Genomic DNA, 12,130 nt, shown 5'->3' on the forward strand with positions numbered 1-12,130 from the left:
AGTATAGATCTATTTCAAGCTATTTAGCTCTCATCAGCTAGCCATACCCTTACTGGGAATCGAGCCTGTGCTTTATTGCCTCTAAGGCAGATGTGTTAACCATTGAGCCACAGAGCTCGACTCCTTATCAGCCAGCCAGGGTGAAAGGTATCTATTTAGATTTTATAACCCCCGGTATGCTCAAATATGGGAGGAAGATCACTACTTCCATTCTCTGCCCTTCGGCTCGTCACAAGAGACCATCCAGACAGAACCCAATATTTTTTACTGTTGCCTTTTTGTTACATTTGTTATATTTGTGCTGATAAATAAATAAAGGGAGACTAGTATAGATCTATTTCAAGCTATTTAGCTCTCATCAGCTAGCCATACCCTTACTGGGAATCGAGCCTGTGCTGTATTGCCTCTAAGGCAGATTTGTTAACCATTGAGCCTCAGAGCTCGACTCCTAATCAGCCAGCCAGGGTGAAAGGTATCTATTTAGATTTTACAACCCCCGGTATGCCCAAATATGGGAGGAAGATCACTACTTCCTTTCTCTGTCCTTTGGCTCGTCACAAGAGACCATTCAGACAGCACCCAATATTTTTTACTGTTGCCTTTTTGTTACATTTGTTATATTTGTGCTGATAAATAAATAAATACACATACATACATACATACATACATACATACATACATACATACATACATACATACATATATATATATATATATATATATATATATATATATATATATATATATTGTGAAGCCTTGGTTTTTGCTTGGAATAAGTGTGTATGTATGTGTGTGTGTGTGCTTTTGTGTGTGTGCTTGTATAACTAAGTCTTAGGTCATATCACATCCATGTGACTATTGGGTCTTTGGAATCTCATCACTCTCCATGGATCATGGAGGATTTGAGGGAAATGCAATGAATTGTAATTGTAATTATAATTTAATAAATTTATATGCAGCCCAATCCCGTAGGACTCCGGGCAGCTTACAAAAACAAGATTAAAGAGAAAAAGTTAAAAAGAGAAAAAGAGAAACAAATTTAAAAGCAATGCACCATACACTCAATCTAGGTGGGGCTGGACCTTGTTCAGCAAAGAAATTAGCTAGACTGTTAAGAACATCTATCAATTACATGGGATTCCTCGCAGAATTATATCAGAGAGGTGCCCAATTCATGGCTGAGTGCTGGCAGGAGTTTATAAAAGTGATTGGGTCATCCCAAGAGTTAAGTTCTGGTTTTCATCTGAACATGAATGGGCCAGAGAAATACATGAATATTTCAATATTCATACAATATTTAAAACAAATCCACAAAAGTGCCCTACTCATACTTTTAGGCAGGGTACTGATTGAATCCTTGTGGTTAGAAGACAGGCACTGCTAGAGTTAAGTGTCACTAACCTAGAATAGCACCAAACCGCACAGCTCGGAGTCACCTTCCCCAGCAGTCTCTAGGGACAAGAGACCACATTGAAAAACAGCAGAAGACAATTTCCTGAGTGTTGAACTTTCTTCCTCCACTTTCCACTTTCTGGACATGTCCTGACAAGAAGCACCACAACGACTACAGAACATTGGCCCCAGGGGAGTCTCTGTGATTTTTAACTAGCATGCTTTTTTCTAGCTACCTCTTTCCACATGGAGCTCTGGGAAAACTTCAGGGTCCCCAGAGGAATCGTTGCTTTTCCCTATAATTATCCCCAGCCCAACCATTGAGACTTCTTCAATGAGTGCTTTTGATGTACATGTCAGACTGAAACAACATAGAAGAAATCTTGCACCAGAAAAAGACAAATGTCTCATGCTCTGTGTTGCACAAAATTTGTGATAGGCAGGCGCTCTGCTCTTGAACGTACTTTTCTCTTCTTTCCAGGCAGAGCTTGGTTGACCTCTGTCTGAATCAGGAAAACCACTAGCATTTCTGTCCTGTGAGAGTGCTTTTCTTGTTCTTGTTCCTGTTCTTGTTGATAAATGGGAGGAGGATTGATGCAACTCCATGAATTATGCTACTCCTGATTCTGATTCTGGTGCTGCTGTTATCCCAGCCAGTCTCTGGGAAACTTAGAATGAAGTGCCCACGGAGTTTTGAGCACCACAACCAAAATAAACTAGGGAGCTATTATAGGCCAGGAGATCATGTCGTTAGTATAGTCACCACTTCATCAGCAATATCAGAAGTAATGTTATCTTTCAACATGACTCCTTCAAATCAGTTTCCTGTGTAAGTCATTTAGCATGATAGAGTTGCATTCCCTCCATTTGCAGTTTTAACAATTGTCTTCTTTCCTTTTATGTTACTTACTCCTACATTACAAAACCTGTCTATTTTTTTTAATGTTTTGATGATATATTTAGGACCATTAAACACAGCCCACTTTCTCAGCATTCACAAAATTAAATGGTAGTCGGTGAATATAGACTTGCTTCTGTTTTGAATGGATATTGTCATTTAAGTATAATGTGGTAGGGTAAAAAAAAAGAGAAATATTTTTTTAAAAAAATGTTGCTGTTGATGGTAATGATGATAATTTCAGGTGCAAGTAACAAAGAACATCCATTGAGCTTAAAGCAGAAAAGAGATCATTGTTGCTACATCTACAAGAATCTAGTCAATTAATGGTCAGTGCTAAATTGGAACTAGATAAGGGTCAATGGGATTCGTGGGGGGAGGATGGACGTGGGTCTTTTGAAATAATACTTCTAGCTCTGCTTGCCATTCTCCTACAGATAACTTGAATAGCTTTTTTAATGCTAGGCCTGAATACTATTACCAAAGACTTCTAAGATTTGTTTTTGCTATTGAAATGATAAACAAGAACTCTCAACTGCTGCAAAATCTCACACTTGGCTACAACAACTGTGACAACTATTTGAGCGCCATTGGCACTTCAGATGCCTTGATGGACATGCTCTCTACCGGAGAAGCCAATGTTCCCAACTACAGCTGTGGAAGGAAGGATAAACTTTTGGCTGTCCTTGATGGATCTGCCAATGACTTCTCCATCCAGATGTCAGCATTAGTAGGTCCCTACAAAGTCCCACAGGTGTGTGTGTGTATGTGTGTGTGTGTGTATTTGTTTGTTTGTTTGTTATCTAGCTGATAGAGGGTTTGTAGCAGTGGTGGGTTCCGGATCTCGTTGCAACTGGTACGGGTACAATGAGGCCCAGCATCCTCCATATGAATGCGCATGGCACGTGCATGTATATTACCATCCAGCGACACTTCTGCGAGCCTCCGTGATGCTCCAGCTGCTCAGTGAAGCATCGCCCAGGCGCTGTACAAGCCATGTGCATGCACAGAAGCGCCGAAGAGCTTAAAGACAGGTAAGGAGTGTGTGTGGGCGGATGGCCCCTCTGGAGCAATATACCAGAATGGTATCCAGTGCTCTGGGCAGGATCCGGTATGCCCGTACTGGGGCATACCGCCTGCAACCCATCACTGGTTTGTAGTGGTGATGAGTGAGCCATTCATAGCTTCTGTATTGAATTCAAGGATGGGTTTTTGCCATGACCATTGTAAGACTCATGGTTTGGCCTTGGGATTCTTAGTGAGGAAGGGGCCAAATTCAGAGCAGTCCCTTCCTCTTATGAGACCATCCTCATTCCTTTGCTGTAATTGGCAGCACAGCTGTGAAGTTTAAGAGTTCCTCTGTGTTCTATCAAAGGGTTTTCTGTTAGAAGGACTGTGCAGCAGTGATGGGAAGCTTGCATTTTATCCATGCCTTTTTCATAATAAGATTTTCAATGGTGAGCAAATACCAAGTTTGTGAAGATAATGCCAGTGGATTACCTTAACTGTATTTGACAAACAACTTGAGTATACATAACTATCACTAGCATTAATTAACCATTGTATTAAATAAAATTACAAGCATATTAGCCAAAATATATTTTACCCTAATCTGTCCATCATACAATTTATCACAACGGCTTGGTGAGCAATAGAGCCCCCAGAGAGGATTTTATCATCTGAATTATTCAATCAATATCCCAACTATTCAATGGTTCATTCACAAATATAAATCATAGCTGCCATATTCCAGTTGGGTGTAAGATGGTAATGGTAATTTAAATACATAAAAATGGAATAAAGGGGAACCTGTGAATGAAAGCCCATTAGTCTAATAGATAGTGTGGCTAAATTGAATGCATGTTTCTTATTGAGTAGGGTTGACAGTGGGTAGATGAAAAGTGCATCCTTGCAGAAGTACAAGCTGCCTTTAGACAAAGTCAACCCACTATTGACAAATATTTTGCCCTCAACCATCAACCCCCAAAAATGTATCAGTCAGAGGAAACAATGGTTTGCTGCCTTTATAGATCTCAGTTCAGGATCTGACACAGTGAACAGAAATATTATGGAGGAAATTGATTTCCCTTAAACTGGAACCTGGACTTTTGTCCCAGATCAAAATCCTTTTGACAAGCATCTGTCTGAGAGTGAGATTTAGGCTCAGTGGAGCCATGGCAAATAGGATCAATATTTACCAAGGGCTAAGAAATGGGTGCATACTTCAACCATGGTTCTTCAGTGTAAATATTGATGGCTTACCAGGAGTGATGAAGGATCATGAAGTACATTTGCCTAAATCACTAAATTCATACACCTTCTTGTATGCTAATAATATGATATTATCACCCTACTTGCAAATTGGTTTGTGTAGATTGTTAAGTAGACTTGGCTCTTACTTTCATAATAATTCTATGATATTAATAAATCAAAGACAAAAATTATCATCTGTGGAAAATGGCATCCTAGTCATAAGTGACTTTTCAAATAATTTTCCTTATCTGAAGTAGTTTTCTCTGCAACAGGATGTTGGCCCAATCATCATCAAAGTATCTTACTTAGAGCAAGGTCATGACTCAATGCATTGCTTAAACTAAAAAAAAAATCATAGCTCTCCATCTTCCTTAGCTCCAATCGTTAAAGTCTATAAGCCAAGCTTGAAGCTGAATTGAAACATTTCAGTTCAGATCTGCATACCTGAGTCTGATTGCAGTAAATTGTAGGGGTGACAACACAAATATGACTTAAGTCCTTTGTTTTTATTTTTTATTGCTTTATGTGTTTTTTTAATTCAGTTATATTCACCCTTGTCAATATTCTGCATTTTGAATTATTTAGCTGGATATGGCCTAATGCTGAATAATAAACTATTATAATTTGTTCACAAGAATGAAGATAGGTTTATTAATAGGCAATATTTTGCATTTGATCTTACCCCATATATGACACAGCAATCTTCTTTGCTTTTTCAGATCAGTTCTGTGTTTGTTACAGAAGCTCTGGGTGATAAAAATCAGTTCCCCTTTTTCCACCCAATGCTCCCCAGAGAAGGGATCGAGTATCCAGCAATTGTCCAAGTGCTTCTCCATTTCAGATGGACCTTGATTGGTGTCATTGCTGTAAACACAGAAAATGGAGAGAATTTCATGAGGACTTTTCTTCCTATGCTTGTCAAGAATGGAATTTGTGTTGTCATAGCACCAAAGTTCTCAAAAACTGCAATGATACCAGAACTCAGGGATGGCCTCACTAAGTGGAGACAAGTCAATGTCTTTGTTAACTTCATGGAACGCCAATCCCAACTGAACCAAATTATTCCTTTCTATGTAGCAGTTGAAGGTATTCCAGGACCCATTGAAGGGAAAGTCTGGGTCACTGCAGTCGTGGGGGGAATGATAGTGACAAGGCATAAGGTTTACAAACACAACCATAGTATTTGGTACTTCGGCCTTCAGAAGAAGAAACCCACAAAAGATGATGCCTATGAACCCAATATCTTTCTAGAGTACCAATTTCCAAATGAATATTTTCACTGTTCCTTTTCAAAGAATGTCTTTTCTGTCAAAGAGCGGAGAAGATGCACCCAGAAAGTGCCAGTGGGGATCCAAGGAAAAAGGAGCAGGACACAAATCCTAAATGACAGGTTTCTTTACACTGTCATTCAGACTCTGGGTCATATATTGAATGCTGCCTATTCCTCCAAATATAGAAAGAGAAGCAAGGAGGGCAAAGAGATATTGGTGGCTCCAAAACTGCAGGCGTGGCAGGTATGAGCTCCCAACAAACATTCCATGAGAAGAATCCAAAGTAGAAGGAGGGGAACCTTCTCAACCTCTTTGAGCTACAAAATGCCAATAGGATTGGTATATCTAATCACTCAAGTGATAATGTTTCAAACAATGGGCATATTTGATAAATGTGTTCTGACATGAAAAAAAAACCCTACTAAATATAAGAGGCATCTGTGCATCTTTAAATAAAGTCATGTACAGTATGTATTGATTTGAGATTAATAGAATACATCCCTGAGACCATCTATCCCGACTCTTCTTAGGGGACTGGAGATGAAAACGTATGAAGAATGTTTGCAGGAACTTGGTATGTCTAGTTTAAGAGAAAAAAGGACTAGGGGAGATGTGATAGCAGTATTCAAATATCTCAGGGGCTGCCACAAAGAAGAGGGAGTCAAACTATTCTCCAAGGCACCTGAGGGTAGAACAAGAAGCAAAGGGTGGAAACTAATCAAGGAGAGAATCAACTTAGAAGTGAGGAGAAATTTCCTGACAGTTAGAACAATTAATCAGTGGAAAAGCTTGCCTCCAGAAGTTGTGAATGCCACAACACTGGAAGTCTTTAAGAAGATGTTGGATAGCCATTTGTCTGAAATGGTATAGGGTTTTCTGCCTAGGCAGATTGTTGGACTAGAAGACCTCGAAGGTCCCTTCCAACTCTGCTATTGTATTATTCTTCTCTGCAGGGATCCCATCTAAAGCATCTCTGACTGGTGTCTTCTCTGTCTTTGCATTAAGGCAACCAGTAAAGGGAGACTGAACTTCTTTGATTTCCTTACTCAGCTCTAAAACCACTCCTCCTATTAGGATGCTTTTCCTCTCATTTAGCCAGAATCTCCTCTCTTGTGATTGAGTTAATTTTCCCCATGTGCCACCCTCCAGAATAACAGGGAACATCTCTAGAGCTTTTCTGCTAAATTTTTAGCAATAGCTGTAGCATCTAGACTGATATAATATATATTGTATTGCTATAATGTACTGTACTGTACTGTACTGTACTGTACTATACTATACTATACTATACTATACTATACTATACTATACTATACTATACTATACTATACTATACTATACTATACTATACTATACTATACTATACTATACTATACTATACTATACTATACTATACTATACTAATATATTAGTGCTTTACAGCATTCTCGGGGTGGTTTACAATGTCAGCATTATTTGCATACTGACCCCAACCATTTTATACCTCTGAAGGATGGAAGGCTGAACCCAACCTTGAACTGGGTCAGGATTGAACTCCAGGCTGTGGGCATAGTTTGCCTGAAACACTGCATTCTAACTGCTGCTCCACCAGGGCTCAAATTTTCAGTGACCGGAAAAGAGTTTTTATCTCCTTTCTCCAACTCAGAGATAGTTTCAGCTGGAAATGATCTTCCCAGATTCTTTTTTATTGTCAGCTCCAATATAAACTGGAAATGAGATATTTTTCCCACTGGATTTTACTTATGTATCTCTCCGTAAAGAAAACTATAAATAGTTTGGAAGCTTGTGATTTTTAAACAAAGTCCAAATTACTTTGTCTAAGACTCCATGCAACTCTTGCTTAACAAAATCATGATTTATTAATCCGACCTTCCTCTTTTAATGAAAATGTAGACAAATAAATTATCAAAGAATTTAAGGAAGTTTTTAACCACTGAACTATCATAGCATCCAACCCGCACTTACAAAGGTCATCATATCAGAAAATAATTTATTAATACTTTGAAGAAATTAAGTTATAAGTTATTATGTTATATCACCAGCATTCCCACAATCTATATCTTTCAGTTAAGGGATAATCCAAATAACATAGTCCATAGTCATACAAACAGTCTGGTACTCAAAGTTTGATAGCAGTTGCAAAACATACAATAGCTCACCACACTTTCTAACAGCCAGCTTCCAAAACACTCAGATCAGATCAGCCCAGTATCTAACAAACAGAGAGCTAACAGTCATTCTGGCTCCCTCTTATGGCCGATTGAGAAAAGCAGCAACCAATCACATTTTACACTATGATTTAAAGACAAAGTTACAGCATTGTTACATGATTTATATATTGCCAACCCAACCGTTAGATTATATTTCTAACAGAGAATATTTTCTATAGTTAACATGTTTTGTTAATTATTTATTTGGTCAACATATATTTTAGAAATTTTGCCAAAACACTTTTAAAGATTGTAGTAAGATATGGTGTCCTTCTTCAGCATATTTGCAAGTTAAAAAACTGTAAAAGAAACATCCATGTGCAAAAACAGCTTGTGGGGTAAGAAACTAAGATTTCTACTTTTAGAATTCTGAGATGCTTCCATTTCAGTTCCATTCCTTTCTGAAGAAGAATGAGTATTTCAATGTTTCTCAAGAAAAACTATACTTGGACCAAAATGGAGACATAGTATCAGATTTGGACATCTTAAGCTGGATAATTCTCCCCAAGAAGGATCCCATCCGAGCACAACTGGGGAGTTTTGAAAGACAGAGATTGAATATCCATAAAGATGCTCTTTTACAGTTAAAGATGCTTAACAAGGTTGGTGAAATGCTGGTGTCTTTTCTGTATTTTCCAATCCCTTAGGACCCATGTTATGTTGACTAGGCCTAGTTACTAATGTGGATGACTTTCACTGAGAATTCAGTGTGAAGTGCAGAACCCTCATAGCAGGAGTGTCAAAGTTGATTTCATTGAGGGCCGCATCAGGGTTGTGTTTGACCTCAGGGGGCCAGGGTGGGCATGGTCAGCTTGAATCACTTGTGTCAGGGGCGCCTGTAGTGGCTTGAACAGTCTGCCATTGAAAAAAGGGCTCCTGATCTCCATTTTCAGCTACAATGGCCTCCTGAAATCCTCTACAAGCAAAAACAGAGCTCGAAAGGGTCACAGAGGAGGGTCGAGAGGAAGAACCCACTGGTTGTCACTCAAAATCATGAGTGATTAATCGTCACTCGCTTTAATCTTTCCTCAATTCCATTCCTTTAGATTTGATTTGATTAAGCAGAATGGTACTTTCTTACTATCTGATATGCCAGAAGCAAAAGGGAAGAACTAAATGTAGAGTCTGTCAGTAGTTGTGTTTCTTCCAACTATTTGGAACTTATTTGAGATTTCATATTTACCTAACTGAAGCTCAGAGACAACTTGGCTAATACTCATGTTGACCAAATCTGTCAATGGATGATGAGTCCTAACACATTTTTGTGTGCCTTGTTTTCCTTCTTAGTCTCTGCCTCAATCCAAATGTGTGGAAAATTGTCGTCCTGGATTTGTCAAGAGGGCTCGAGAAAGAGAGTCAGTTTGCTGCTATGACTGTGTTCCTTGCCCAGAGGGGACCATCTCTACTCAGGAAGGTGGGTAACCCTGGAGGACAAGATATTGGATTCAACCACAGCAATGTGACCTTGTCTTGGATTTGGGGTTTGGGAGTGGGAAACATTGATTTGCTCTATATTGGAGTCGGCTCCTGAAGACCACATAGAACAGTGATGGCGAACCTTTTTCGGGTCGCATGCCAAAAGCAGGGAGAGTGCAGGGGGTCTTGCGCAGTCATGCCACACAACCATAATGCTATGTGCATGACCCCAGCATGCATGGGTGCACAACCAGCGCTCCTCCCCATTTTTGGTGTTCTTATTTCACCCTCCCCAGGCTCCAAAGGCTTTATAAGAGCCTGGGGAGAGTGAAAACAGCTCCCCCTGGAGCTTTCCTGAAGCCTCTGAAGCACGAAAAATCTATTCTATGGGCAAACCAGAAGTTCAGGAACCGACTTCTGGGTTGTTCGTTATGGCCGGTTTTAGCCCTCCGGATCATTCAAGGAAAATTCCTGGAGGTCTCTGAAGGCTCCGGAGGGCGGGGGGCACCAAAAATGGTCCTACGAGCAAACCAGAAATCTGTTCCCGAACTTCCGGTTTGCCCATAGGCCTGGATTTTCATGCTCCGGAGGCTTCAAGGAAGCCTCCGGAGCCCTAAAAATGACCTCAAAAGAAGGCTGAAGTCAGCTGTTTAGTGCACGCATGCATGTTGGACAGTTGACAGGGCAACGCCTCGCGTAACCTGACAAATGGCTCTGTGTACCACCTGTGGCAATTGTGCCATAGGTTTGCCATCACGGACTTAGAACATACAAATGATCCAGACTGCAATGGCAGGGATGTTATTGGTTTTCCCTATATTCAACCTTATTATGTGAGCTGCAGAGACTCATAGTATTTTTCCAAGTACAATTTAAATCACTTTAAAGCTGCATTTTGCACAGAATCAAGATCTCAGTCAGACTTCCTGTCCCTGAGGTTATCTGCTTGTTCCACTAGAGCAAGTATAGGAGGCATGTTCCAAAACCTTTCATAAAACAAGGCTACCTTGTTTTATGAAGACATGTTCTTGGAAGCCTAACTTTTCTGTTGCATTTCCTGCAGTATTAATCAAGTACCTCCTTGAATTCCAAAGGGCCCAGACTCCTCTAAAATTCAGGAGACCTGGTTCTTCTCTTCACCACTCGGATAAGGGGAAGTTAGTGTATGAAAAGAATATGCTGGATTGCATTAGTGAAGGATTGTTGTGCAATCCTAATGCAAACCCATACAAATTATATTTTGGGTTTATTTTTTCTGCTTGTTGTTGGTACAGTTTTATATATTGGGTGGTCTTTTTGCTGGACTTTTAGGTGCCCTAAGAGAGGTATAAGATAATCAGTCAGATGAATGTTTTATATATGTACGCAGGCTCCTATTGACCATTTAGTACGGCACTTTATTGTCTCTTCTGTCATCCAAAAAGAGTATTTATTGAAATACAGAGGGGGGCAATATAAAAGAAATATTACTTTCTGTTTTCTCAGATACTGAAAAGTGCATCAAATGTCCAGATGATCAATATCCAACAGAGAACAGGATCCAATGTATCCCAAAAAGGATAACCTTCCTGTCCTATGAAGAACATCTGGGTATCATCCTGGTCTCTTTCGCCCTACTCTTGTTCTTAACTACAGGATTCATTTTAATCATATTCATTGAATACCTAGAAACTCCCATTGTCAAAGCCAACAACCAGGACCTCTCCTTCATCATCCTGGTCTCCCTTCTGCTTTGCTTCTTGTCCTCCTTTTTCTTCATTGGACAGCCAAGGAAAGCCACCTGTCTTCTCCGACAAACGGTGTTCAGCATTGTCTTCTCAGTAGCTGTATCATCTGTGTTGTCCAAAACAATCACAGTGGTGTTGGCTTTCCTTGCCACAAAGCCAGGGAATAAAATGAGAAGATGGTTAGGGAAGAGTTTGGCCAACTCCATCATCCTTTCTTGTTCTGCTGTCCAAATTATCATCTGCTTCATTTGGCTAGCAGTTTCACCCCCATTCCCTGACTCTGACCTCCACTCGCAGCCTGGAGAGATCATCCTTCAATGCAATGAAGGCTCTGTCGTCATGTTTTATGTCGTCCTTGGCTATATGTGTTTCCTAGCTGCCATTTGCTTTATTGTAGCTTTCCTGGCCAGGAACCTCCCCGGGACCTTCAATGAAGCCAAGTTGATCACCTTCAGCATGCTGGTTTTCTGCAGTGTCTGGGTCTCCTTCCTGCCCACCTACCTGAGCACCAAAGGGAAATATATGGTAGCTGTTCAGGTCTTCTCCATCTTGGCCTCCAGTGCTGGACTGCTGGGCTGTATCTTCATCCCCAAGTGCTACATTATCATCCTGAGGCCAGACCTGAACACTAAGGAACATCTGACGATAAAAGTTCAGAAATAACATTAACATTGTTTCTTAGATTCATGATATTTATTTTTTCATTGCAGTTATTATTTGCCTATACACTTCCTTTGCATCAATTTGACAAATACAATGATTTAAAAACAAGAAAAAAACTTACAAAGAATGCAAAACTAATGAAATTAAATTCCAACATAATAATCAATCAGTAAAATAACAAATTAATAATCATAATAGGTGGGATGAATATGGACTTCTTAGTCTGTGTGAATGTGATCTCTGTCTATGAAATAAAAAAAATAACAATATTGTAAGACTACTGAAATTATATTCCAAATG

The 12,130-nt window shown here is 39.7% G+C and overlaps 1 protein-coding gene across 1 annotated transcript; it reads left to right on the plus strand.

Moving 5' to 3' along the window:
* Positions 1-5,511: 5,511 nt before the first annotated feature.
* Positions 5,512-11,830, plus strand: LOC148047033 (vomeronasal type-2 receptor 26-like). The gene is made up of 2 exons (XM_087707690.1): positions 5,512-5,629; positions 10,953-11,830. Exons 1-2 carry the CDS (start codon positions 5,512-5,514, stop codon positions 11,828-11,830), a joined length of 996 nt encoding a protein of 331 aa, XP_087563816.1.
* Positions 11,831-12,130: the final 300 nt, after the last annotated feature.

The sequence above is a fragment of the Thamnophis sirtalis genome, unplaced genomic scaffold, assembly GCF_051295495.1.
Source record: "Thamnophis sirtalis isolate CommonGarterSnake01/CBP01778 unplaced genomic scaffold, rThaSir2_p1.2 scaffold_3, whole genome shotgun sequence".
In the NCBI taxonomy this organism is placed as follows: Eukaryota; Metazoa; Chordata; class Lepidosauria; order Squamata; family Natricidae; genus Thamnophis; species Thamnophis sirtalis.